At 60.1% G+C, this 25,380-nt stretch overlaps 11 protein-coding genes across 11 annotated transcripts; 6 read left to right on the plus strand and 5 right to left on the minus strand.

Annotated features, from left to right (window-relative positions):
- Window positions 1–710: 710 nt before the first annotated feature.
- On the minus strand, window positions 711–1,994 carry THITE_2141925 (uncharacterized protein; the record flags this gene model as incomplete). The annotated part of the gene is made up of 1 exon (XM_003650199.1): window positions 711–1,994. One exon carries the CDS (start codon window positions 1,992–1,994, stop codon window positions 711–713), a length of 1,284 nt encoding a protein of 427 aa, XP_003650247.1.
- A 589-nt stretch (window positions 1,995–2,583) lies between these two features.
- THITE_2041551 (uncharacterized protein) lies at window positions 2,584–3,271 on the plus strand (the record flags this gene model as incomplete). Its single annotated transcript, XM_003650200.1, has 2 exons — window positions 2,584–2,637; window positions 2,729–3,271. The coding sequence occupies 2 exons, from the start codon at window positions 2,584–2,586 to the stop codon at window positions 3,269–3,271; spliced, it is 597 nt and encodes a 198-aa protein (XP_003650248.1).
- Window positions 3,272–3,729: 458 nt separating this feature from the next.
- On the minus strand, window positions 3,730–5,079 carry THITE_2085417 (uncharacterized protein; the record flags this gene model as incomplete). The annotated part of the gene is made up of 1 exon (XM_003650201.1): window positions 3,730–5,079. One exon carries the CDS (start codon window positions 5,077–5,079, stop codon window positions 3,730–3,732), a length of 1,350 nt encoding a protein of 449 aa, XP_003650249.1.
- Window positions 5,080–5,524: 445 nt separating this feature from the next.
- Window positions 5,525–6,691, plus strand: THITE_2141905 (uncharacterized protein; the record flags this gene model as incomplete). The annotated part of the gene is made up of 2 exons (XM_003650202.1): window positions 5,525–5,713; window positions 5,774–6,691. 2 exons carry the CDS (start codon window positions 5,525–5,527, stop codon window positions 6,689–6,691), a joined length of 1,107 nt encoding a protein of 368 aa, XP_003650250.1.
- A 492-nt stretch (window positions 6,692–7,183) lies between these two features.
- On the plus strand, window positions 7,184–8,715 carry THITE_2109529 (uncharacterized protein). The gene has a single exon (XM_003650203.1). It carries the CDS (start codon window positions 7,443–7,445, stop codon window positions 8,565–8,567), a length of 1,125 nt encoding a protein of 374 aa, XP_003650251.1. The 5' UTR covers window positions 7,184–7,442; the 3' UTR covers window positions 8,568–8,715.
- Window positions 8,716–8,727: 12 nt separating this feature from the next.
- On the minus strand, window positions 8,728–10,521 carry THITE_2141906 (uncharacterized protein; the record flags this gene model as incomplete). The annotated part of the gene is made up of 3 exons (XM_003650204.1): window positions 8,728–10,093; window positions 10,173–10,280; window positions 10,355–10,521. 3 exons carry the CDS (start codon window positions 10,519–10,521, stop codon window positions 8,728–8,730), a joined length of 1,641 nt encoding a protein of 546 aa, XP_003650252.1.
- A 1,060-nt stretch (window positions 10,522–11,581) lies between these two features.
- THITE_2109532 (uncharacterized protein) lies at window positions 11,582–14,403 on the minus strand. The gene is made up of 3 exons (XM_003650205.1): window positions 14,000–14,403; window positions 13,794–13,930; window positions 11,582–13,715 (listed from the first exon to the last, which is right to left on the minus strand). The coding sequence occupies exons 1-3, from the start codon at window positions 14,134–14,136 to the stop codon at window positions 11,989–11,991; spliced, it is 2,001 nt and encodes a 666-aa protein (XP_003650253.1). The 5' UTR covers window positions 14,137–14,403; the 3' UTR covers window positions 11,582–11,988.
- Window positions 14,404–15,283: 880 nt separating this feature from the next.
- THITE_62405 (uncharacterized protein) lies at window positions 15,284–18,048 on the plus strand. The gene is made up of 3 exons (XM_003650206.1): window positions 15,284–15,435; window positions 15,500–17,207; window positions 17,279–18,048. The coding sequence occupies exons 2-3, from the start codon at window positions 15,705–15,707 to the stop codon at window positions 17,621–17,623; spliced, it is 1,848 nt and encodes a 615-aa protein (XP_003650254.1). The 5' UTR covers window positions 15,284–15,435; window positions 15,500–15,704; the 3' UTR covers window positions 17,624–18,048.
- A 551-nt stretch (window positions 18,049–18,599) lies between these two features.
- Window positions 18,600–19,157, plus strand: THITE_2039480 (uncharacterized protein; the record flags this gene model as incomplete). Its single annotated transcript, XM_003650207.1, has 2 exons — window positions 18,600–18,772; window positions 18,845–19,157. Coding segments are annotated over 2 exons (486 nt in total), but the record flags the coding sequence as incomplete, so codon positions are not given.
- A 1,388-nt stretch (window positions 19,158–20,545) lies between these two features.
- THITE_157833 (uncharacterized protein) lies at window positions 20,546–22,384 on the plus strand (the record flags this gene model as incomplete). Its single annotated transcript, XM_003650208.1, has 3 exons — window positions 20,546–20,687; window positions 20,741–21,016; window positions 21,075–22,384. 3 exons carry the CDS (start codon window positions 20,546–20,548, stop codon window positions 22,382–22,384), a joined length of 1,728 nt encoding a protein of 575 aa, XP_003650256.1.
- Window positions 22,385–22,855: 471 nt separating this feature from the next.
- THITE_157834 (uncharacterized protein) lies at window positions 22,856–25,353 on the minus strand (the record flags this gene model as incomplete). Its single annotated transcript, XM_003650209.1, has 3 exons — window positions 22,856–24,688; window positions 24,756–24,861; window positions 24,938–25,353. 3 exons carry the CDS (start codon window positions 25,351–25,353, stop codon window positions 22,856–22,858), a joined length of 2,355 nt encoding a protein of 784 aa, XP_003650257.1.
- Window positions 25,354–25,380: the final 27 nt, after the last annotated feature.

Raw genomic sequence — 25,380 nt, forward strand, 5'->3', positions numbered from 1 at the left:
CATGTGCAAGCCGAAGTACCTGCTCCATTCCATACAAGCCATCGCCTCGTCAAGGGGCTGACCCAAAGTTTCTCCGCTTCGCATGCTTGGCGTTAAGCCCCGCCTGGACGGCTCAATGAGGCCGGTAAGACATAAACAAGGCTCCAGGGCTGTGCGTGTCTTGGCGAGGGGATGAGAGGTGCGTGGTGACAGCTCACAGAACCTTGGCAGATGAGAGATCCGATGATTCAGCCGCACGACTGCATCCAGTAACTACCAGGTATTAACCAAGAGGGAGTGATCCAATTACAACGGCAGAGGACGATGTTCTCTCCCGTCACGCCGCTAAGCTACATGATGGCGTGTCGTTCTCCGTAAGCGCGCACCTCCACCGGGGTTTGAAATGCTACACTGCCTAGCGAACCACGTGGGGCGGAGCGTGTATGGCGCAAGGATTCAGAATCCTGGATGAGAACCTGTATGGAACGCTTGCAGTCTGTAAATCCTCCTGCCGTATTCCGGACATGGCCATCCACACCACCAACGGCCCATGCATGCATCCTTGCAGGCGTAAGCATTCGACCAGTTGGCTGCGCAGCCACTTGCAGACGTGAGCAGACAGGTTCCAGCATTACATTGGTAGGTACATACACAATAACACGTTCGTGAGGTACCTAAAATTACCTAACTACCTACAGGCTACTCATCCACGGCTGCCTTTCGAGCAACCCTTACTTCCTTTCCAGCGAATCCTTCTTCCGATCAACGTTGAAATGTTTGTCGAGAAACTGGAAACTCCGCTGCGCCAACAGCGGCCACGCGCCAATCTTGGCCGTCAAGCCTCCATCTGCTTCGTGCGTCGGGACCCAGAGTTCCTTGTTGCACTCGGCTACCATGGTGAGCAATCTCTGGATCTTGATGGCCCCATCCTCAGCCGAAGAGTACATCTCACGGCCGGCGGCGGGACCCGTGAGAAGCACGGGACACGTGATGCGTTCCAACACCTTGCCCTTGTCGAGGGAGAAGTCCTTGAAGCGCCGCATCATGGCAGCGGGCGAATCGACGCCCATGCTGTTGAGGCCCAGGGCCTGCTCCCACCGGGTCAGGAAGCTCATCCTGGCGCCCAGACGCGCGGTCCAATTAAAGAAGCTGTCCGTGATCCAACCGCTCTCCCACAGCTTGAGGTAGGGCTGCGGCACGCGGGTCGTGGCTAGTTCCCACATGCTGAAGAAGGGGTCGATCGACACGCACGCCTTGATGCGGGGGTCGGTGGCGGCGCGGAGGGCAAAGTACCCCCCGGTCGCTGCCCCCGCAACGGCAATCCTGTCCAGGTCCAGCTGCAGCTCGGGCCTGGACCGAGACAGATCCTCGAGGAAGCCCAGCGCCTTGCCTGCACACACCTCGAAGTCGGGCCGAAGGGGGATTCCCCATCTCTTGAGCAGCAAGCCCTGGCCGGGCCCTTCGAGGCAGAGCACCGCGTAGCCAAGCTGCGGCCCGGAATGACCGAACAGGAAGTGCAGCTCCTCCTTGGTCGAATCGGCTCCGCCAAGGTACAGCAGGACCGGTATCTTGCCGGGAAGCCGTGCCTCCCTGGGCGGGAGATACAGGTACCCGGGCATCTTGACTTCGTTCTCGTAGGGGATTTCCACCAACAGGACCGCCCCGTCCATCAAGGTCGTCGCGCGCACAAAGGCCGCCACCGACCTCTCCGACAGGGGCACCACGCGCGGGTCGTTGTTGGGGAACAGGTACGAAGCCGCCCGGTAGTAGTTGGACGCCCGAAGGTATGCGTTCTTGGCCAGCGCCCGCAGGCCGTGCCCCGCGGCCTCGTCGGCGATGGCCTCGGCCCTCTCCGCCTGCTCCTTCCACGCGTCGTGCCACGACTCGGGGTCGTGCTTCTTGATCTTGCCCACCGCCGTCAGGAATTCGCACGCGTCGCAGCCGCCCGCCGGCATGCTGCCCAGCAGCCGGGTCAGCTCGAAGTTGAACATGAACGAGTTGAAGAATTTGAACATGATGAATGGCAAGATTTGCACTTGAGGAGTGCGTGAACAAGGAGTGAATCAGACTTGCTTGCTTAGTTGGCACTTTCGAACTTGTGATGTGATGTGGGAGAGAGAGAGATGACACAAGGCTGCTGCCGCTGCTCACTCTCCAGTCAAGATGGGTGGCGAATGCCATCATCGCTTGCCAGGCGGATGAGCATGGCGGCATATCGATTACCATTCCAGTAGACTGGGTTTCTTCCCGCGAATGTACCGATTGGGAGCCGAATCCTCGCTTTGTCGGGGTGCGAGCGTCGTGTTGCGAGAGTCGGGTGCGAAAGTGTCATGCGAGTTGTACATACAGTTCGGGACTTTTTCCGACCGGAACTTTGCATCGTTCTGTTTCCAAACACTCGGACACTGTACACGTCTTGGCGGGTTTTCGAGCCTCGCTCCTCATCTCTTTCCCTCTCTCTCTTTTGCTCTTCTTATGTGTCTTGTCGTACCGGCATCGCGGCTCTATTCCGCCAGTGGCGCCGAGCCCAATCTGAGGCTATGCGCACACAAGGAGTCACAGACTGTGCGTCACATTGGCAAGATTGTTTACGCCTGACGCAAGATGGCTGCTCCTTCAGATGTCTCAATGCACAATCTTACGGGCTCTTGGACAATGGTAAAGAACCCTCCCTGACGAGCAAACCAAGGCTTTCATTTTTTGTTTTGTTTTTCCTAAACCGTTTCTAAGATACTAACGGTTCCTCCAGAGCAAAAGCCTCTCCGATTCATTCGACGGAGCTCTCGCCATGCAGGGGATTCCCTGGATCATCCGCAAGCTCGCCAGCCTCGCCACCCTGACCATGAAGGCGGAGCACGATGTGGACGAGTCCGGGGCCAGGATCCTGGTCTTCACACAGGGCGCGTCCATCGCCATTGGCGGGATCAGCGAGGAAAGGGAGGTACGCGTGCTGGACTGGCGAGAGGAATTCCACTCCTCCCCCATCTTCGGCACCACGTCGCACCGGTCCCGCATGGTCAACCTGTCCGCGGCCACCGGCCACGACGGCAAGCCCCTGGACCCCTTCCTGACGGAGCCTTTTCTCGACGAGGGCGAGCCCGGCGGGGAAAACAACCTGTATGAGCTTGTCGTCCACCAGACCAACGGCTGGGTCATGGAGCAGCTTTGGGGGTTTGGCATGCTAAACGAGCAGAGATGGCTTATGAGGACCATGGCTATCAGGAAGGGCGGCGAGGTGGTCAAGGCTAGGGCCGTTTATGAGTGGAACGGCAGGGAGAGTGAACGGAAATGAAACCCCAGGGGTTACTGCAATGTGCTGGTTTAGAAGCGGATCTTCCTTGATACATTTTCAGAAGGCAATTGACCACGTTGCTCTCTTCGATGTCCGTAACATAGTGCCCAAGAGTTCATGAAATTACCCTGGATGCCACCCCAGTTCACCGTTGCTCACCCTTTGCGGTTTTTATGTCTGTGATACATCATGACGCTGAAAATAAATGCACTATCTCCCATCAGAAGCAACAAGAGCAGAGGACACACTGCTCGTTGAAGACAGCTAGACCCAATCACTGAAGATTTGCAACCAAGAGTGGCAACGAATTTGGATTTGAATTCTCTGATTTACGTCATCGCCCCAGAAAAAAAAAACATAAAAATAATAATAAAAAAATAACCCTCGTTGCTACGGGGTTCCACTCCACTCCAGCTGCGTAGCCCTCTTAGCTGCAGGATGCCATGCCACACAGGAAACTAGAAGAAGTAGCTGACAGCGCCGAGAGCGTAGTCCTTCCCAGCGCCGAGGAAGCCGACGCCGAAGATGAGCCAGGCGACCCACTGCGGGATGTACTCGGGGAAGGAGGTCTGCTCGGTCTGGCCGCGGCCCTCGTACTGGAGGCCGTCGCCGACCTCGCCGCCAAAGACGCGGTTGGCGAAGCCGCTCAGGCCGTCGCCGCCGCCGACGCCCATCTCGTACTGCGTCATGGTGTGCTGCATCTCGAACCGCCAGGTCCGGTCGCGGCCCGGCGCGCCGAACTCGAGCGTGTGGCCCGTGTTCTTGTCGGCGAACCGCCCGTGGATCTCGCCGCCGTAGTTGGCCGTGAGCCGGACGTAGTCGTCGGTGGCGGACGCGTTGCCCAGGCGCGTGCCCACCACGAGCCGGTCGTTGTGGAACAGGTGGCCGGACACGAACGTCTTGCCCCAGTGGGCCGCGTCGCGCGAGACCACCTCCCAGTAGGTGAAGGTGTAGGGGCCCGCCCAGGCCCGGATGGCCGTCCACCGCTGGGCGACCTTGAGCCAGCCGTCCTTGGCCCACAGGCGCGTCGAGCCGCCCCTGCCGCGGAAGGCGAGCTTGCGGCCCGACGATGTCGTGAGGTTGACCTCGACCTCGCCGCCGGCCACGGGGACGCTGTAGTACAGCCCCGGCGACAGCTCGGTCGGTTCCAGCTCCAGCTCACCCCCCGCCGCTGCGTCAGCAGTGTTGCCGTGGCCCTCGGGGTCCCAGACGGAGCCGTCGGCGTGGACGGCGGGCGTGGTGGCCGACAGCCTGTAGGTGCCCTTGGCCCGCCACGAGTCGAACCCGAGCTGGGCGTGCTTCAGGTCCTTGGTGACGTGGAACGAGTACGACCGGTCCGAGCTGTTCCACAGGCCGGCCGTGTAGCCGGGGCAGTCGATGACGGCCGACTCCTTGACGTTGTCGAGCTCCCGGACAGACTTGCCGTCGGGGAGCGTCATGTAGAGCTCGATGCGCAGGTTCCCCTGGCCGAAGAAGTACAACGAATAGTCGCGGGTGAAGGACATGAGGATGAAGGAGTTGCCCGTCGGGGAGAGGCCGTCGAATTCCCACTGCTCCCAGTTGGTCTTGTTGATCATGGGCGAAATCTTGACCGATTGGGGGGGATCCGACGGCGACGTGGAAAAGTTATTGGGCCCGTCGAGCACGTCGAAGGCGGTGCTCCTGCTGACGGTGCACGCAGGGTCGTCCCATTTTGTCGTAAAGTCGTAATCGGTAGGAAACGGCGAGGAACCGAGAGGAACCTGGTATATGTTTGCAGCGGCAAACGACGACAATAAGAGGGCTGCAAGGGCAAATCTCTTGGACATGGCTTCGCCCAACACTTTAAACATGCTTCCAGACCTTCTAGTAGTAGTACTCAGTGATCCAGACAGATCAGCTGAGCCGACAAAACTTCCTCACCTGTTTCCCACTTCCTCTCTCCAATGCTGGCCCTTATACGGCGCAGACCTTAAGATGCAAGGTAGTTGCCCTCCTTCCCTGCACCACCCACAGAAAGTCCCGAGGCGCTGCGAAGCCCTCGCCCGATAACCTTTTGGAAAAGTCCCGACTCCGAAACTCACAAACGACATGAGCAAATGCCACCGAGGCGAGAGATGTGCGGCAAGCAATTTACCAGAGTGAAAAAGCGGGGATCTGCGCGGAGCATGGCCGCGATAATCCAGCGCGGCCGTCATGTGCATGGATTGTTTGAGCCCTTGCGCTGAGCACCAGTCCAGTTCCAGTCCAGACCAGACCAGACCAGACCTGAACATGGCGACGGCGACTCTTCCAGAGCTTCCCCCTTCGCGGAAGGCCATCGTACAGTCGGCAGAGAAGCCCGGGACCTTTGAACTGCGCGCCGATCTACCCATGCCGCCTTTGCCGCCCGACCACGTCCTCATCAAGGTGGCAGCGGTGGCGATCAACCACTGCGACTACAAGATGCCAGCGAGGATCCCGGTGAATATGCCACCAACTCCTTCAGCGGAAATGAGAAGATATTGACGAGTTTGCTTGCAGTGTCCCGGCGCCGTGGACGGCAGCGACTTTTCGGGCACCGTGGTGCGCCTCGGCGAGGCGGTAGCGCGCACGCCGGGAGGGCTGCGGATCGGCGACCGCGTCGCCGGGGCGCAGATGGCGTCGCAAGTCCGCCGGCCCTGGTGCGGCGCCTTCTCCGAGTACATCGCCGACAAGGCCGACAACGTCTGGCGCGTGCCCGAGCACCTCTCGTGGGAGCAGGCGGCCTCGATAGGCTGCGGCGTGACCACGAGCGTGGGGATGGCGCTCTGGTGGGCCATGAAGCTGCCCGGCACGCCCGAGAAGCCTACCGCGGACCCCAAGTTCGTTCTCGTCTATGGGGGCTCGACTGCCAGTGGCACTTTTGCCATTCAGCTGCTCAAGCTGTCGGGCTACCGAGTCGTCACGACGTGCTCCCCCAAGAACTTCGAGCTGGTGCACGAGTATGGTGCCGAGAAGGCGTTTGACTATCACTCGCCGACGTGCGGCGAGGAGATCCGGGCGTACACCAAGAACACGCTGGAATACGCGCTCGACATCATCACGGAAGCGCGCACAATTCGCCAGTGCTATGCGGCCATTGGGCGTGGAGGCGGCAGATACGTCGGGTTTGAGCTCCTGCCCGACGATCTGATCGCCACGATGCGCAAGACGGTCAAGGCCGACTGGGTCATCGGGCTGGAGGCGACAGGCCTGGAGCTGGAACTCCCTGGGGGGTATTATCGCAAGGCAAACCCCGAGCTGCACGCCTGGATCCACGTGTGGATCAAACGCTTCGCCGCCTTGTACGAGGCCGGAAAGCTAAAACCGCATCCCATACGGGTCAACCAGGGCGGCCTCGCGGGCGTCATTGATGGCATCAGCACCTTGCAGCGGAAGGAGGTGCATGCCCAGAAGCTGGTGTATCTGCTGGACGGCTAGGTACCTATTTGGTGGTGGGTCAAGAGGAAGAGAATACACTAAAATGAGTCTGATCAATTGAGCTTTTTTTGGGCTTACGCACTGAACTTTTTGGGCTTACACTTCCAAGGTTGCGTCACCTTGCACTCCTTCCTTCGAGATCTGGTGGCAGCTGATTTTCTGATTGGCTGGCATAAACCCTCCGCGGTGGTTTTAACTTTCCTGCAGCACCACGGCGCATTCGCCTGCTCGGCCTTTTCCAGCCGCACGCAACATTGCGGCGCCCTGGGTCACATCCGAACTACCTACCAAACACGAAACGCTATCCCCAAGGCCCAAGGGACGCAAGGGACACACAAGCAGTCCTCCTTTCTCCTTACCTAAGCACGAAGCCCAACTGACCCTCGTTCATTGAACCCCGCTCCTTGCGAGTCCCGCCTCGCGCTAACTATCAAAAAAGATGGATGAGAATGCACGCAAGGCTGCGGCAGTCAAGCGTTCTGCTTGCGACCAGTGCAGAGCGAGGCGGGTGCGGTGCCTTCGACCCCCAAACAGCACGGCGCCGTGTGCGCGCTGCTCCCACATCGGCGCGCGATGCGTCACAGGCGCCTCCGGCCACCCCGGGAGACCGCGCAGGCCGCGTCTCGCCGAGGACGTCAACACCCCGAGAACCCCGGCGGCGAGCCCCGCCGACGTGTCCTCGCCGGGTCGCCATCGCAAGTCGACCTTGCAAAACAACAACATGAACCATGCTGAGCTCCTTACCCCCGCCATGGCACCCAAATCAGCGCCAGAACTCGCCATTCCAACATCAGCCGTGCCTCCTCCCGCGGATCCGTTGGCTTCTGGACCGCAGCCAGACTTCTGGGAAGCGGAAGCGCCAGGCGACACCTCCTCCTTCTTTGGCTCCCCGCCGCCAATCGAGCAAGACCTCAATGCGCCGGGCCAAGATATCCTTGCATTGGTGGAACATCTGAGCAGTCCATCGCAGCTCCAGGGGCTACCGGGTACAGATGATGAACTCAACGCCTTACTTCACATGGGCCAGGACTCCAACACTGTGCTCGATCTGAATATCGATCCACTCTTTGGTTCGCGCGGGGACATTTTCCCCCCAAGTCCTCCTCCACCACACTGCCTCAGCGCAGCAAGCTCGCTGATGCGGTTTCGAGAGGACATGGACCGGCGCATCACGGCGATGGACGCACGCTTCTCGGACCCTCTCAAAGTCCTGCAGGACTGCAAAGCCGAGGAAGAGGGTTCCGCCGAGGTCGAGAATCCGGCCGCGCTGCTCCTTTCGTGCAGCAAGGAGTTGATCGACATTCTCCAGAACCTGACGGCGGCGGCTCCGCCTGCGGTCTCCAAGGACTCGTATCCCCACAACCAGCTCGCCCCACCCCACTCCGCACCCGGAAAGCACATGCAAACCGCCGAGGATGCGCTCAGCACCGAGGTCGTGCTCCTGGCTCTCTCGAGCTACCTCGCCTTCATGCGCCTCTACGACGCCCTGTTCTACAGCCTCTTCCAATGCCTCTGCCAGCTGCCCCCCGACATGTTCAAGTCGGTCAAGGTCAAGTCGGTGCTCCGCATCGGCGGCGTCTCGTCGCTCCAGGACATGCCGCTCAAGTCGTATGCCACAGCCATACTCGACGCCGTCCAGGACCAGGTGCGGACCCTGGAGCGCTGCATGGGGATTCCGCCCGAGTACTGCCTCTCGGGCGAGGCGGCTGTCTCGCACACGGCGGCCGCCCCGCCGCCGGGCATCTTCTCCCGTCCAGATCGAGCACGGTTGTTTTACGCTGTCATGGCACAGGAGGATGTCAAGTCACGGCGGGGTACCAAGACGTACGTAGAGTCCATACGAGCGAGTATTCAGGAGTCGTTGGGGAGGATCTAGACTTGGGCTGGGAGCTCGCCAGTCGCTTAGCCCCATGAATTAAAAATACAAGATGTGATGGCTCTCTCCCAAGACTAGAGGAAGAGACAGGCCTGCGTTCCGTTAGATGCACTTGCCAGTACACCAGCTAGGCCCCCGCCGCCGTCTGGACTGGCCAATATTATGACGTGGCTGCCGGAGCCTCCTTCGCCATTCGTGCCCCTTCCCCCTTCGTGCCCCTTCCCTCCTCCTCGGTGGGCTTGTCCTTCTCGTCCACCATGCCATACTCGGTATCCAGCTCCTTCCTGAGCGGTATCTCCTTGATCACGCACGCCGCGATGAACCCCACGCCGGCAAAGCCGATAGCCACCTGCCACGACCGCTGCAGCGCGCTGTTCTGCACGGCCACCACCTCGGCGCGCGTCGCGGGCGCCAGCGAGTTGAGGAACTCGCGCGACGCGGCAGCGTACGCGCCCCCGGCCGCGAACTGGGCGGCGACGGCCGCGTCGCTGGCGATGGCGCCATCGCCGGCCAGCTGCGCGGCGCGGTTGGTGTAGATGGTGCCCGCGACGGCGACGCCCCAGACGATGCCGAAGACGCGCAGGAACGCCCACGTGGCCGTCGCCAGCGCCGTGTCCCGGTCCGTCAGCGGCGCCAGCAGCGCCGGCAGCAGCACCGCCATGCCGAACCCCGCGCCCGCCGACTCGACCACCTGGTAGCCCACCCAGGCCGCCGTGCTCGAGGTCTCGTCCAGCAGCGAGAGCAGGCCGAAGCCGACGGTGATGACGGCGAAGGAGACGATCAGCACGGGCTTGTACCGGCCGAACTTGGTCAGGAGCAGGCCGCCGACCATGGCGGCCGGCAGGAGTGCGAGCACAGTCGGGAGGAGCATGACGCCCGAGCGGTAGGGGGTCGCGGCGAGGACGCCCTGGAAGTAGACCGGGAGGAAGTAGACGACCCAGAGGGTAACAACGCCATGGAGGAAGGTGACGAGGAAGACGATGGCGGTGATGGAGTGGCTGAAGAGGTGGAGGGGCATCGTCGGGTTGGGCACCAGGCGGGAGCTGCTTTCGAGCGCGACGAAGGCGCCGAGCGCGGCCAGTCCGACAATGAGCGGCACGAGGACCTGGTAGGAGGACCACGCGTATCTGCTGCCCGCCCAGCTGAGCGCAATCAGCACCGGGCTGGAGCCGCCGACGAAGACGGCGTTGCCCAGCCAGTCGAGACTCGACAGCTTTGTGGCGAGCGTCTGAGACTTGTCGTACTTGACGTGCAGAAAGGCAAACAGAAGCACCAGCGAAACACCGCCGATGGGCAGAGTCATGTAGAAGGCCCAGCGCCAGGTGCTGTAGCTGACGATGAGTCCGCCAAACAGAGGGCCGAGCGCAGCTCCGATAGCGACCATGCCAAAGACCATGGCCATGTAGGTGCCCCTCTCGCGGAGCGGCACCAGGTCGCAGATGACGGTCTCGCAGAGGACGCCGATGCCCGAGCCTCCAATGCCCTGAATCGCCCGGCCAGCGATCATCATGGCCATGGTATTAGCTCTGTGGGGTGTGCCCATCTTGTCAGCAAAAGGGGTGAAAGGTGCCTTGGCAATGGAGGAGGAAAAAAGCAGCAACTCACCCGCCACATATCCCGCCCCCAATCATGAACGCGGCCACGGAACCGATCAGCGGCCAGCGGCGGCCGAACACGTTTGCGAGCTGACCAAACATGGGCTGAAGCGCCGCCCTGACCATTCACACACAAATTCATTAATTCGCCCATCTTCGCCACGAAGTGAGGGAAAGAAAGCTCTCTCTTACATGGCCAAGAAGTAGGCGTTCGAAAGCCAGATGTAATCTTCACCTCCGCTCAGATCGGCAACGACGGAGGGCAGGACGGTCGAGGTGACCGTGGCTTCCAGAGACGTGAGCAGGCTGATGATGCCGAGCACGCCCAGGATGGCCCAGAACCGCCACCCCTTGCGCATCTGCGGATGGACTCCTTTCTTCTTCTCGGTCGCATCCTGGGCCGGCGTCGAAGACTGGCTGGAGTCCAGAGTCTGATCAGACGCGTCTGTTTGTTCCATCATCGTGTCTGACGAGGATGGTTGCCTGGGGAGGTGGCAGGTGGTAGAAAATAACGGTTGTGGGTAGATGTGGACGAGACCAGCAGGAAATCCCTATTGAAGTTGTCATTTGCCATGATGAGAGGAATTGTATGCAAGGCCAATTATTTAAGCAATAAAATGCGGGTGACTTGATGGTTTGACGGATGGTAATGTCCGCGGAGGGTTTTGCTTGACAAAGCAGCGAGGGGCCATCGCAGTGAGGGCCCCGGCCCGGTGCCGTACTCCGGCAGTCAAGTCGTAAATCCCCTTGGTGTATTTCTCAGCGAATTGTTCATCAAGATTTACGAGGAGATTTATGTTTCTCTCATTTTCGCGGTGAATTTTGTTTTTAAGGAGGACAAAAGAGATTCATCGCACAGGATTGATATTGCATGTTCCGGCGCTCATGTCTACCAGGTAAATACAGCGATGCATGTAATGTTTGTGCGCTACCTACCTATCTAAGCCGAATGGCCCAGGTTCATTTCGCCAGGTTTAGTTCTCTCGCTGTAGCAAGACGAGCTGTCCAAGAGGAAAACCCTTCTCACAAACAAAGGGTCATACATCAATGCTTATCCCTGGACGCCGGTGACTCGGGTTTATTTCAGGTAACTCAGTGGTGCTGCGCCCACGAAAACTATAAAGTCCCGAAGTGCCATTTAACAAGTCCCGAGGTCGCTCTCGCCGAAGATCCTAGCCTCCTCATTAGTTGAGAAGTCCCGTCAGTAGGACAAGGAAGGTGTCCCTCGTATGAGCTCGGGCCGAGCGTCTTTCAACTCTCAGCAATTCGGGTATTTTCTCGAAAGGCTCAGGGAGGTGGGAAAGGCAAGTCGATATTAACGTGATCGCGGTTGTTTGACCCTGGAGTACGAAATGAATGAAGGCCCTTGATAGAGAAAGGGAAATCAACTTCTCCGCCTTTCCGAATAACTTAGACGCTGTTGCCTTTATGCGATCACTCAGCTTGTTGCCAGTTCTAGGGGCGACACACGAGAAGTTGCCCTCGTCACTCCAGCAACATGGCGACTCCTGCAGAGCTCAGACCTGACAAACTGAACGGCCAGTGTGACATGGTAATGAGCCCTAAAACAACGAGCTTGATTGGTATCCCGGAAAGACGGAGTTGGGGCCGAGAATCGACGGAATGTACCGCGAAGCTTGCTTGAACGTGATTTAACCTCGTTTGCATCTAGGACAGCAACTCACACCGCTTGAGCTTCTCGTGAAATAAATACAGGTAGCCGCCCAGGTCCCAGTGCCCATTCTATGTTTACAGCTGCAAAATTCATTCATGGTTCATGCATCAATCAGAAAAAAACCCTGTTGCTTGTCTCGAACGTGGCGTTGTCACGGCGGCGGCCTCTCCGCGGGGCCTGCGCTTGCCGCGGCCGGCGGAGACGTCTGGCTCGGCTCCTCGTCTGACGAGAGAACGATCGCCGGTGAGTTGAGCCCCTCGTGGAGCGTCACGACGGTGTTGCCTCGCCGCCGGGCCGTCTCCGATTTAGCCGACGGTCGGGCCGTTTCCGGCTCAGCCGACGGCCAGGCAGTTTCCCGCTCAGCTGACGGCCGGGCAGTCTCCAGCTCAGCCGACGGTCGGGCAGGAAAGACCGGTTCGGTCATGCTTTCGGGGCTCGATGTGGTCGGCAGCCCCAGGAAGGAGGCCGCCGAAGGCCGCGCCGGCGTTGGGGATTCCGGCGAGGAGGCCGGCGGGCCGACAGAATTGGACCGGGAAGCGGTGGTGCCGTGGAAGCTGTTAGCTCTCGAGCGCCGCCCACGCGGCGTCAGCGTGTCGTCGGCGTCGAGCGTGCTCTGTCCCCACTGCTCCCTGATCTGCGGCAGCCGCCTGTTTCGGTTCTCTTCTCCTGGGACCTGGGGGAAGGCGGTGGCTTCACCGTGTCGGAACTCGTAGTCGTCGAACCGCGTCGGTGACACGGTTCCGAGTGCGGTCGCGAATCTCATCAACGCATTCCTCACATCTCGCCGGCTCCCCGTCGAGGAACCGGAGTCCATGGGACGAATGCCGAGCCCATGTGCCTGGCTGTCAGTGTCGGGGGCTGTGTCGGTGCGGACGGGTGTGAGCATGCGAGCGGGTGAAGTGGCACGTCGGCCAAGACCGGCATTTGTTGGAGCGCCTTGTGCTTGGATTTGCTGCATGTTCGCAGCATCGTTGTCGCTCAGGGAATCCGAACGGCTGCTGTGTTCATGGCACAGACAAGTGCAGACACCCGCCGGGTACGCAGGTGTCGCAAGGTTCTCCTGGACCTCGAGGCCCTCGGCAAACAGCATGTAGAGCGATCCGCAGGCCGCAAACACGGAGGCGGCGATCGAGCTCCACTGTGAGATGTTGCCGAGGGGATCCGTGTCGTACTTCATCGCCTTGCTCCAGAAGTTGAGCTCCCCCGTGACGATAAGAGCGAGCACGGCGCCGCCGAACACGGGAATCTCAACGAGGCCCAGGAGGCGTCGGATCACGTCATTCACCGTCTTCATCCCCTTCTCGGTCGCGCCGTTGGTCCCCGAGATGAGCTCGTCTGTGTCTCCAGGGCCGAATTGCTTCGCCCAGTTGGTCCTCAGGATCTTGTCCCACATGGAGACCATCGAGAGAATGCCAGGTACGCAGCAGGCGGCGGCAATGAGAGTGGCGGCGCCGAAGTTGAGGATGGTGGGCGCTGGTACCACGTTGATGTTGTCGGATGCGCCAGTCCTCATGGGACTGAAGGGACCAGCATCGGGTGAACAGATCATGCCGCAAGTCGCCTTGCCGTAGGGAAACTCGGCGCCGCGATAGAGCGGCTGGCCGGAGCCGTCATCCGTGCATGGCTTCGAATCCGTGCGGAAGAATTCGACCGTCAAAGACACGAGTCCTGCGGGGGTCAGAATCCGAGGGAATCGGCGCCTACACAACGAAGAGACGGGAGTGCTCAAACCTGCAAGCAGCAGCATGGTCCACACAAACATGACATTTCTCCCAGGGTTGTTGAAGTACGTCTTGGATAGTCTGACCGTCGCAGGCGCGGTCAAGATGCCAATGGTGCAGAATTGGAAGGCGCCGTAGATGTCCATATCTATCGCGTCTGGGTGGTCTCCCGTTAGGGGCCAGCCGCTTCCACCTGGGGTAGATTGATCACGTCAGAGGGGGGACGTGGCCATACCGTCAACATGCAATGCCGCGAGAACGATGGCGTGGATCGCAGCAGTGGCCGGAATGACCAGCGCGGCGGCCAAGCAAGCGTTCCGAAGCCATTCTGACTTGCGAGCGAGCACACAGGCTGCCACCAAGACATAGTACCTGCGATCGGCGCGGGTTAGTCTGCCGACGGAAGTTCCCAAGCGAGAACGCGCGGTTCCGAAGACGCACAATATTCTTGAGCCCGTCCCGTACTCCCCACTCAATGACCATGCGCACACGACTGGTTGGAGCTGGTGGCTGGTATTTGCGGCGTCCCGGGCGACGATGAGATTCGGGAAGCTGGGGTCGGGCAGAAGCACAGGCATGAATTAGGCCGAGTCAGGCTTGGGGCCCCCTAAGAGCGCGAGGGAGTTGTCATGTGAACGCAATTAAAAGCGCGAGCGAGGAGAAGAGAGAGAAAGAAGCGAGAGAGGAAGAGGATGGGAGACTCCTTCTTCTTGTCGTCGGTCTTCTGTAGAGCATTTGATAAACAAGATCCGGCAGGGCTGCAGAGACGGAGCGAGATGTGATCACGGCCGGGCCCGGATCAGTAAAACAGAGTTGGGAAGTGGAGAGACGGAGGCGGGGACGCCCAGTGGAAATGGTTTTGGAAGGGTCCAAGGAAGGGTCAGCAGGCTTGCAGTGGCTGGCCGGCAATGCTTCGGGCTCTCGAACAAGGGCCTGGGATTGGCGCTAGGTATAACTGTCTCACCGACAGAAGACAGCCTCAAAAATTGAAGCTCGAATCAACGAGTGCACACGTGCCAGCTTGCCCGTCTCGGGCGCCGACGATCCTCTGCTTCTCGCCGTATCAGAGGATGGAACGCGAAGGCACTGTGTAACGAGGCGGCAAATGGCGCAACCTAAGAAAGCAGGATAGCGGCCATGCCCGAGATCGACACCCACGGAGAAGCCGTGGAAAGCGCCGGGATGCGACCACGCAGAGCCTCATCTGACACTACCTGCACTTCATCCGGGCTGTCTGCTGACTGCGCACAGGACGACCGCTGTCGACAAGAGAGCGCAAGCCGGCCCGGGGCAGCGAGACACAGCCACAAACCGTGCTTCTCAAGCCTCTCGCGAAAACCCCGCATCCTGCCCCCCGACTTCCACCTGCAGGCAAATCTTGGCCCGCAGCGACGCGAGGGTGGCTGTGTTGGTTGTCTTGGTTATTTGCGCTGTTGGATTGGTGGTGGATGGACACAGTTGTGTCCCGATTAGGTGCCCGGTGTTGGCCGATAAGGACCCGCGGGACAGCCGTGAATTCCGCAAAGTCGGTGTCCAAACTTGGCGGCTTTGGTTGGCTTGGCCCTGCACGTGTTTGGGACAATCCCCGCCAGACCCTGCCAACTTACCCAACTAACCCAATGGAAGTTGGCTGCAACCGGGCATTTTGTGGCCTTGCCCCTCAAAACCCTTCGCTCACTGCGGCATCCTGGCCCATGAAACTTGGACCTACTGCTCGCCCGACATACGGGCTTGATGTGCCGTCGTGCGCCTCCCGGCCCGGCGCAACAGAGTCGACGACATGGCCGAGGGGGGATTGACTGATAACGAGCCGCCAAACTATGACCTGATCAAAGACTGGAGGTCCATCGTCACCCTCGTCGCCTTCATTCTCGCCAGTAAGTGAGCCAGTTCTATCGTGCATCGCGCACACCGCCGAACTCAGCTCACGCTCCGCTGCATGCGTGCAGACATCGCCGTCCTCTTTCCCTTCCATGTCCCCATCTACATTCCCAGGCTTGTGTACGATGCCTTTCTGGACTGCTTGAGTGCTGTGCGCATCATTTCACCGAGGGATCGCGATGAGCCGGGGACCGGGTCGGAGGATGACGAGCATGGCTCACCCCGCGCCACCAGGGCTTCGGCCTTCGTGCGCTTCAGATTCCCCATGAACCTCATCACCGCACCTCTCATAGCCGACCTCTTCCTTCTTGCTATTGTGGCCATCGGCGCTACCGAGGTGCACGATGGCACAATTGGCGCGAACAACATCTCGCCCCTGGACATCATGCTCTTCTTCATCTCGCTCGCCTATATCGCCATCTCCATCGACGCGTCCGGCATCATCCGCTATCTGGCATTCAAGGTGCTGCAATGGGGCGGTGAGAGCGGCCACCGCTTGTTCTTTTACCTCTACGCCTTCTGGTTCGCCCTCACCAGCTTTGTCGGGAATGACCCTGTCATCCTCTCCGGGACCGCTTTTCTGGCATACATGACCCGCGTCTCGAGCAACATCGTCCACCCGCGCGCTTGGATCTTCAGCCAGTTCGCCGCAGCCAACATCGGTTCCGCCATCCTGGTTTCGTCCAACCCGACCAACCTAGTCCTCGCCGGCGCCTTCGAGATCAAGTTCATCGAGTACACGGCGAACATGATTGTGCCCGTCATCGTCACGGGAATCATCCTGTTCCCCTTCCTGCTCTACATCGTCTTCAACAATGAGTCGCTCATTCCCCGTTCCATCGAGATGCACAAGCTGCCCGAGGAAGCACAGGGGCGCAAGCCCGTCAACCCGAACATCCCGCACGCCCGCGGAACTGCGGAGCAGAAAGAAGACACCCCCGGCGAGGAAGGGAAGCTGCTGTCTCTGGAAGAGATAGTCAACCCGTTTCTGGACCGCAAGGGCGCTGTGTTCGGAGCCGTGCTCATGGCCGGCACACTGATCGGCGTCCTGACCCTCAACGCCTCGACCACGGGGAGGGACAGCCAGCCGCCGCCGGTGTTCTACGTCACGCTGCCCGCCGCCGTCGTCATGTTCTCATGGGATCTCGTCTTTGGCTGGATCCACCGCCACGAAACGCGCGAGATCGCCCGCCAAGGCCGAGAGGAGCTTGAGCGTCTCAGGCTGGAACAGGCGGCTCGGGAGGAGGAAGAGATCAATGTGCTCGCGGGTCGGAGCGCCGAGCGGTCGGCATCGTCCGATGGATCCGGCTCTGCGCCCACGGGTAGCTTGGACGGTGGACCTTCTCGGAAATCCGACCTGGAGAATGCGTCTGCAGATGACGAGATTGCCGTGACGGGCAACGTGCGCGAGAAGCCGTCGGCGCCGCAGATTTCGGAGTCGAGTGGAGCCGTCGAGAAGGGGGCGAAAGTTGAGAAACCTGGAGACACGCCAGAGCCACGGCAACGGCGTGAACGGACGACGCTGGTGTCCTTGACCAAGGATCTCTACAGCTGGTCGCAGGAGACGTTCCCCACCGCCACGGCTGTCATCTCGCATCTGCCGTTCGCGCTGGTGCCGTTTGCCTTTTCCATGTTTGTCCTGGTCCAAGCGCTGGTGACCAAGGGCTGGGTGCAGATCTTCGCTCTGGGCTGGGACGCATGGGTGCGGAAGACGGGGACGATAGGGGCCATTGGCGGGATGGGTTTCCTCTCCGTGGTGTTGTGCAACGTAAGTCTTCTCACGCCCCCCTCGCTGTTTAACGCTTGGTCAAACCCGCCCCCCCACTAACAGGCCCTTAGTTCTCCGGCACCAACATCGGCACCACCATCCTGCTCTCCCGCGTCGTCCAGGCGTGGCAGGTCATCCACCACTACGACGGCACGCCGCTAACCAACCGCACCTTCTGGGCGACCGTCTACACCATGGCGCTCGGCGTCAACTACGGCGCCTTCAGCACCGCCTTCAGCGCGTCCCTCGCCGGCATGCTCTGGCGCGACATCCTCGCCAAGAAGCACATCCACGTCCGCCGCCTCGACTTCGCCCGCGTCAACCTGCCCGTCATCGCCATCGCCATGACGGTCGGCTGCGTCGTGCTGATCGGCGAGGTGTGGATCATGAGAGACGAGAGCCCCCTGCCGTTATGAATCATAGATATTTTTTTCTGCTCAAATTTGTTCTTTGCTAGTTGTATGAGAGGGCCAAGCTATGGACATGTTTATGGCGGCATGACTCAAAAAAGCAAGCGGTTTGTATGGTTTGTCTTGAGTGTTTGCTGTTTCCTATAGAAGCGCAATCGGAGACTTTGAGGGCCAGAAGTCTGGCCTACTTACGTTTCGGCATGATCATCTTGCCTCGGAGGGAGGGTGTATTTGTCCTTTCTTTCGTTGGCAATCACATAACGTCGTACATGATGGTTGGTAGCAAGATCCCAGTTGGCCAGACGTGAGCCCGCGAAGAGGCACACTCATCTCGGTTGGCTGCGCGTTGCCCCTTCACTCCAACGCCTGTTTGCGATTGATTGCCAATGAAATTAGGGCAGGCGTGGTGCAAAGAACAAACTGCCACATTGTACCACAGCGCGCAGCCAAGTATTTCAAGGCATTGGAATTCCGCATGGACCGATGTTGTGTTCCAAAGCACTCAGCTTCATTAGATCTTGTCGGACGGTGAGGGGCAAAGTGTGGGACAAGACTTGTTTCATCATTCCCTTCGAGGGGACGATTCGAGGCTGGATGCCTCGTCGAGTGCGGGCAGACATCAGGTAATGTGCTACACATGGGCGGCCGCAACACACATACATATATTCCATGGCCGTGTTGACGAGCCTCGCCTCGTCTCGCCTCGCCTCTTCTTCGTGCTCGAGCCCTTGGGTGTGTGACTGGCGTCGCTCACTGTGATGATTATTGCTGGACTCCTCTGTGCCGTCCCCCAAAAAGATCCAGCATGTCAATTACCTCCAATGCCTCGGGCCTGCCATCACCTTCAAGGGTTAACCTAGGCCCTCTCACAACGACCTACACACCGTCCTCTGGCTGCGAGGCATGTTTCCTGCCGCAGCACATGCTGTGGCAAGGAGGCTGCACCGCGTTTTACAATGACTGCCATGGCTCGAGGTCCTGTATGCCCGGGTCTACCGCATGGAGCACCTGGGCTTTTTACTCGCCCGGCTGGGTATGCCCGGCAGGGTGGACCACTGCGACGGTGGTGAGCCGCAACATGACGGATAGCATCAGAGCGACCGACATCTTCAGTCTCCTGACGCCGGACGAGACCGCCGGGTTTTGCTGTCCATCGTGAGTTACCGTCTTCCGGATAGTGGTTGGCTCTTGACAGGCTGATTAACTGATAACACCTCCCACCCGCAGTGGCTATACATATTCCCATCCCACGGTCCTCCCAAGTTCTGTCCCGTACGGCCCGCGGTGTATCTCGACGATGATCCAGGGCGATTTCGTGTATCAGGAATGTGGTGCTGACGGGAAGAGCGAGCTCCATACAGTCGCGGTTGGGACAGGCAAATTCACGACGCTGACATCATGGGCCACCACGGAGTTCGACTCGGACTGGGATGGCTTCGAATGGACTACCTGGGCGGCGACGACAGACACCGTCATCTCAACAATCACCATTGATGCCCCGAGGAACGCCATGACCACCGCTCCTGCTGTGCAGCTGGTGTGGCGCCCTGGTGATCTCCCGGTTGTCGAACAGCCGCAGCCTTCGGCGACTTCCACGGGCTCACCTTCAGATTCGAGCTCACCAGGGGGACCTCTCAAGACGGCTGCCAAAGTGGGAATCGCAATCGGAGTCGGCACAGCAGCGATCATCGCCCTGCTTGTTGTGGCCATCGCGCTGTACATCCGACGCCGTCGCCGAACCAGCAGCAGTCCCGCCAACAACAACGCTCCCGCCAACAACAACGCTCCCGCCAACAACAACGCTCCCGCCAACAACAACGCTCCCGCCAACAACAACGCCGCTCTCACCACTACTCCCACCATCCCACCAACCAACACCCCCCTCTCGATATCGACCGAGCCCACCGTGTCATTCGAACCGGGCCAAAGCCCAGAACTGGACGCCGCCGCCGTCGCCCGGAACGGCGGCCACCACCCGCCAGACAAAGAGGAACTCCCCGCCGAACCGGCCCGCCCGACCGAGCAGCAGCAGCAGCAGCCTCCTCGACCTTCCGTGTTCGAGCTGGACGCCGCCGCCACAACGCCCAGCGTGCCGGCGTTGGCAGGAGGAGGAGATGGCAACAGGCTGCCTGCTCCCACTCTCGGCACGCGTCACGAGGCACGCGGTCTGATTCCGGGTTCTGGGCTTGGTGGTGCTTCGGATGAACGGCTCGAGAGCGCAGGCGCGCTTCCCGCGCCGCCTGGCTCAGATTACGCGTCGCCTTCGCTGCAGGGCACGCAGGGTCCTGCCGGCTCGCCGTCGTTTGTGTTGTGCGGACTGTGATGATGGGTGGGGTCGCGTCACATGCGCGTGACAGAAGGGGTGAGGGCTCATGGGACGGGGAGGGCAGGTGCGCGGCACGTGTAGACTTGGTTTTCATTCAGATGCTTCCCTCAATCTTCTTCTACCTCTGTGGCTTGTGTTTTGGACCCGATTTGCACGTGTTCCTTCCCGGACCAAGGATTTGAACGCGTTCCTTCCTGGACCAAGGCAACGGGATGGGACGTGGCAGGTTCAGATGAAGCCGTGAGCCAGCATTCACAGGGAAGGAGCCAGCCTGCAAGGAATCATGTTGATGAAATTTGCTGGAAGAGTTGCCTCGTTCCTTTCTCAAGCAGTGCCAAACTCGTCATGGCAGTCTGTTCAGAAAACAACATGCCGAAAGGTCATCAACTGCGCCTCATCTGAGTTTTCTCATCTGATGATACTTGGGGCAGTATATATAGAAATATCTTCAATACCTCTTCCACCCTTCCACCCATCCACCCTTCCACCCGCGCAAGCTACTGCAATCGCTACACTCTGGCATCTCTTCTTCGAAACCTTCAACTTTGCACTCTCTCTTCCAGTTGCATTTCACACTTGTCACACCTTCTCCAGCATTGAACATGGATGTCCACATCGTGCGCTGCAACGGACGATATTACGTCCAGCGAGAAGTATCCGAATACGAGTCATGGCAGTCTCTCGTCAAATATGACGGCCGCGCCGTTGTCGACTGCATCCCAGAGGACCCAGCTCGGTACCAGGGTACGGACTGCGCGAGCTTTTCTCACCCTTCCACGTGCTGACTTCGTCGACAGAATGGTTGAACTGGATGCGCGAAGAATACTCCTCGCTGGAAATCCGGATGCGCGAAGAATACTTCTCACCGGGAAGCTTTTTCGCCCTGATGAACTTTACATCAGCAATTCGTCCCTCAGAGGGCCGGTCGCGGTCCTCATTCAGATGCCTCCAGATGCCGTCCATGATGCCTTGCATCCGGAGACACAGCGGTACCATGGTATATATCATCGACTTGGATCGCGAGATTTTCTCCGTCGTCATGGGCGCGCATTTCAGGCTTGGAAATATCCCCCGTGGGGGGGAACCTGTGGCGCCGCCCCGTCGTCCAGAGCATCTTCTACCAGCGCACAGGCGACACCACACTCTGCGACGAGGACCAGCTCGCCTCTCCGGCGTTGCCGTTGCCGTCACCCAAGCCGGTCACCGAGATCCCGTATGCTTGTCGTGCTGTCAGGGCGATCACCGACTTGGGCACATTTCACAAGCAGTGGCGCATCCGCCAGCTCACCGCCGTGATCTACGAGTATAGCGACGTCCTCGTTCATTCCGGACGGGAGTGGCTGCCAGAATCTCTGCCCTTCCGCGAGTTTGCGTTCGCCCTCCTATGGATTGCGGCTGGAAAATCCGAGGCTCTCGAACTCGGCGAGGGGTACTGGATTTATGATGACTGGGACTTGGGCCGAATTGGAAACGAGATGCACCAGAATCCGCGGTTAGGCAAGGGGGCCGTCAGCCGCGACGAATTGACTGGGGAGTGCTGGATTGGGGGCGCGGGGCCGTTCCTCCAGTTTGGATCACTCTTCCACGCGGCCGGCGAGGCGCTCGGGGTCTCTCCAGCCGAAACCATCTACTGGATCGATGAGGTGCTTATCAGCCTCGTGCACGTAGTGGATGGAGCGGCCGTGGCCGAGGCTGTTACATGGGGCCTTCAAGACGGGTGGCCAAACTTCCAGCTCGTTGTTATGTCGCTCTTCGAGGTCGTGCTCGTCGAAGTGTCGACTCGGCCTGGGGAGGAACCGGTGGTGAAAGTGTCGGACCGTTTGAGACTCTCACCGCTGCGCCCAGAAGAGTCTTTGGGCACCCACCACAGCGAGTGTCCAGTGCCGATGGAGGGCATGATGCTGCCGTTTTCGGGCTACCAAGAAGTGGTCTCGGGCCAGTCATTTCAGTCCAGGTCCAAGAGCTACCCGGGTCTCGCGGCGTTGATCAACTTCTTCGACGCCGCCACAAACCGGCGAACGGCAGTTAGGTCTACCGGCGTATTCCCACCTGAGATCTATTACGCGATCATTGACCAGCTCGACTACAACACCTGGCGGACGAGCTCAGCGGTATCGCCGACATTCCGCTTCTATTGCAGCGCCAGATTCAGAGTTGACCCCAGCATGTGCGTCATGGCTCGTTCCGTTTCGGGGCTGCGCGACGGGGAGAATTTGTCGTTCATCGTGAAAAACATGCGAACGGGGAAGACCATGCGTGTGGAAGAGGTGCCGTTTGGCTGGGGAGGCCACAGTATTGCGTGGTCCAGCTGGATGCCAATCATCGGCGACGGGCCGTGGGCTATCATGACTGAGGTGTTGTTCGAGTATGAAGCGGTATGCCGGCTCGCGGACATAGAAGATGACCATACTGAGACGGTTGGCGAAGATGAGAGGGATTGAGGCTTGGCGGCACAGAATGTTGGCTGATATGAGCAATTGGCAGGCGATTTGGTGGCCTTGGGAGGGCATGGTCTACTTCCAGGTTTGGATAGCATTAGCCTTCACCTCGGCCAACTGAGGGAGCTCTTTTGTGGTTGCTTCGGAACAGTCATGGGTAGTTTAATGAGCTTGAGTGGTTGATCACGGATGTTTCGTTCTTCTAGCCGCAAGGATTTGTGAACTGTGTTGGCAAAGGTCCGGTCGCAAGACGGCGAAAGAGACATAGCGAGGATATCGCTCTGTATTCGATCCAACATCGAATATTAAATGTCCAAACAGGTATTTTGGTCCAACGCCCTCGCTGAATGCACCAGTAATTATATTCGTCAAGTTTGCCGTTGCGATGGACTCAGCACGACGCAAACCGAAAAGAGGTTGGCAGTCCCTCGCCATCACAGGGTATCATTCCATCATCGCCACATACACCGAACGTTACCGGGTGAAATGCGGCACCGACCTCAGCCCGCCGCCGCCCAGCACCTGGAAGCCCGTAGTCACACCCCGTCCCACACTCCCGCCACCCTCCCTCGGCGGCGGCCCGCTGCTCGGCACAGTCGGGATCTTCGACAAGCTTAGCCGCGCCGCGAGCTCCTCCGCCTCCCTGTCCTCCTCCTCCTTCCTCCTCCTCTCGGCCTCTTCCACGGCCCGCCGGACCACCTCCTCGTCGCCGGCCAGACCCTGCCCCTGCCCCTGCCCCCGCAACACCGCGCTCACATCGATGACGGGCCCGTGCAGCCCCCCGCGCGGCTTCGCATCCCACCGCCTGGCAGCCTCCTGCGCCTCGATCTCAGCCGCCTTGCGCGCCGCCTCCTCGGACGAGAGCATCACGTAATGACCCGGGTTGTGGGCGCGGCCGAGGGTGGCGCCGTCGGGGGGCGCGAGCGGGATGCGGCGGGCGATGGCCAGCAGGGCGCACATGAACTTCATGGAGCGGGCGGCGCGCAGGGGCTCGTGGGCCCAGTTGGAGCGGTGGGCGAAGATGCAGCGCAGCTCGAGGCGGCTGAGGTCGGCGACCGAGGTGATGGCGAAGCCCAGCGTCGGCAGGAAGTCGCGCCGGTTCTCGGGCGCGCGCAGGAACGCCTCCAGCTCCGCCCGCAGGAACTGCAGGTCCTTGAAGGAGGTGCCGATGTCGATCATCAGCGTCACCGCCTGCCGGTTCGACCCGGACCGCGTCACATTCTCGATCCGGCACTGCTGCAGGTACTCGTTGCCCGCCTGCAGCTCCATCCAGTTGTCCACCCGCTTGAAGACGGTGTAGAGCAGCGAGGTGCGCACGACCACCAGCGACACCGACTGGTTGTTCTGGCCGCTCCACAGCTCGATGCGGTCGCCGATGTCGTACGGGTGGTCGAACAGGATGAAGATGCAGCCGGCCAGGATGTGGTGCAGGGTGCGCCCTACGGCGAAGGCCAGCCCGAAGCCGAGGAACTTGACCGTGTCCTGGATGTCCTTGAGCGCGGGCACCCAGTAGACGAGGATGAAGTAGACCATGATGGCGGCCAGGGCGGCGAGCAGCACCCAGTCGAACGTATTGATGCAGTGGTCGGCGTGGTGCATGCTCTTGTAGATATCGTGGCGGACGCGGCCCGCCTCGGCGACCGTCCACTCCATCTCCTCGAGCCGGATGTCGCCGATCTCGCCCTCGTCGAGGATCTTGAAGTAGGCCTCGGCCTCCTCCTTGCGGAACGGGCCCAGGACCTCGGCGATGTCCTGCTCGGTCAGCACGTCCTTGCCCATGGGGACCAGTGACATCCAGATGCGGCGGGCGAGCGCGGCGGCGGACTTGGGGTTGGCGAGGGCGCGCTCGACGACGGCGTAGCTCGACGCCGGGCGCAGCCAGTGCGAGTTGGGGTCGCTCGAGAGGAAGTTGCCAAAGAAGGAGGTCAGGCCGTAGGTGTCGATGCCCAGCCGGCTGAGGTAGCGCGTGGCGCGGACCCGGTACTCGCCGTGCTCCTGCCCGGTGGCGTTCCCGATGATCACGTCTTCCTCCTTGAACTCGGGCGTGCCGACCGGGTACAGGTAGACGGACGCCTCGTAGAGGGCCATGAGGGCGTTGTGCATGTCCTTGGAGCGCGAGATGCGGCCGAGATCAGAGCGGGTGTGGTAATGGATGGTCACGTAGAGCACGAAGATCTTCTCGACGAAGTAGAGCCATGCCCAGAGGGAGCCTTGCTGGAGGAGGTCCAGGATGATGGCGACCCAGAGAATCTCCTTGATCGGCGTGTCATAGGCGATGGCGAGGGTGTCCCCGTTCAAATAGATGAACTGGAAAACGGCGTGTCAAACAGGCACGGCCAGGAGCAAAGAGAACAGGCGCTGGGGCTCAACCTACGGCAACAAAGCACAGGAACGAGAAGGTGACGCCGAAGGCAACGCAGAAAGGCCGACGCATGGTGCGGAGGACCCTCCAATAGCGCATATGCGCCGGATTGACATAGCTGGACTCGTGGTCGGTGTCCTGGTCAGCGCCATGCTCGCTCAGCGGTGACAGGCGGGGAGGGATGCCGGACTTACCGGGCTACAAATCGGAAGACGTAGGGAATTGCAGTGCCCACGGCGAAGAGCAAAGCAAGGCCGAGCCAAGTAAATAAGAGCCAGCCGAAGACGTAGTAGACGGTCTGCTGCTGTTGCTGGGCGAGGAAGGCATCCATGTCGCCCATGGCAGCTTTAGCCTCTATCGCATCGACGTCGATGACCATGGACGGGACGGCGAGAAGGACGGCGACGGTGCCGAAGATGAGGACGAATTTGAGCGGCCCATAGAAGCTCCTCAGCAGGTACCACCGGTACTTGCCCGTGGCGGTCCGGTAGTTGTGCTGCCGTCCTTGGGGCTCCATGGGCTGCGACATAGTTGGAGAGAGGCTGTCCTTCCTCTCGTCCAACAGAGGGGAGAAGCCCAACACATCGCCGGGCTTTTGGTCCCGGTCCATGCCGGCTTTGTTCGACCGACCTGGTGT

Source organism: Thermothielavioides terrestris, chromosome 1 (genome assembly GCF_000226115.1).
Source record: "Thermothielavioides terrestris NRRL 8126 chromosome 1, complete sequence".
In the NCBI taxonomy this organism is placed as follows: domain Eukaryota; kingdom Fungi; phylum Ascomycota; class Sordariomycetes; order Sordariales; family Chaetomiaceae; genus Thermothielavioides; species Thermothielavioides terrestris.

Coding starts and splice junctions, on each gene's coding strand:
- THITE_2109529 (XM_003650203.1), top strand. CDS start 7,443: ATGGCACCCAAATCAGCGCCAGAACTCGCCATTCCAACATCAGCCGTG.
- THITE_62405 (XM_003650206.1), top strand. CDS start 15,705: ATGAACCTCATCACCGCACCTCTCATAGCCGACCTCTTCCTTCTTGCT. Junction 17,208..17,278: donor TCTCCGTGGTGTTGTGCAAC/GTAAGTCTTCTC, acceptor ACAGGCCCTTAG/TTCTCCGGCACCAACATCGG.
- THITE_2109532 (XM_003650205.1), bottom strand. CDS start 14,136: ATGCCTGTGCTTCTGCCCGACCCCAGCTTCCCGAATCTCATCGTCGCC. Junction 13,931..13,999: donor GGGACGGGCTCAAGAATATT/GTGCGTCTTCGG, acceptor CGCCGATCGCAG/GTACTATGTCTTGGTGGCAG. Junction 13,716..13,793: donor CGCGGCATTGCATGTTGACG/GTATGGCCACGT, acceptor GAGACCACCCAG/ACGCGATAGATATGGACATC.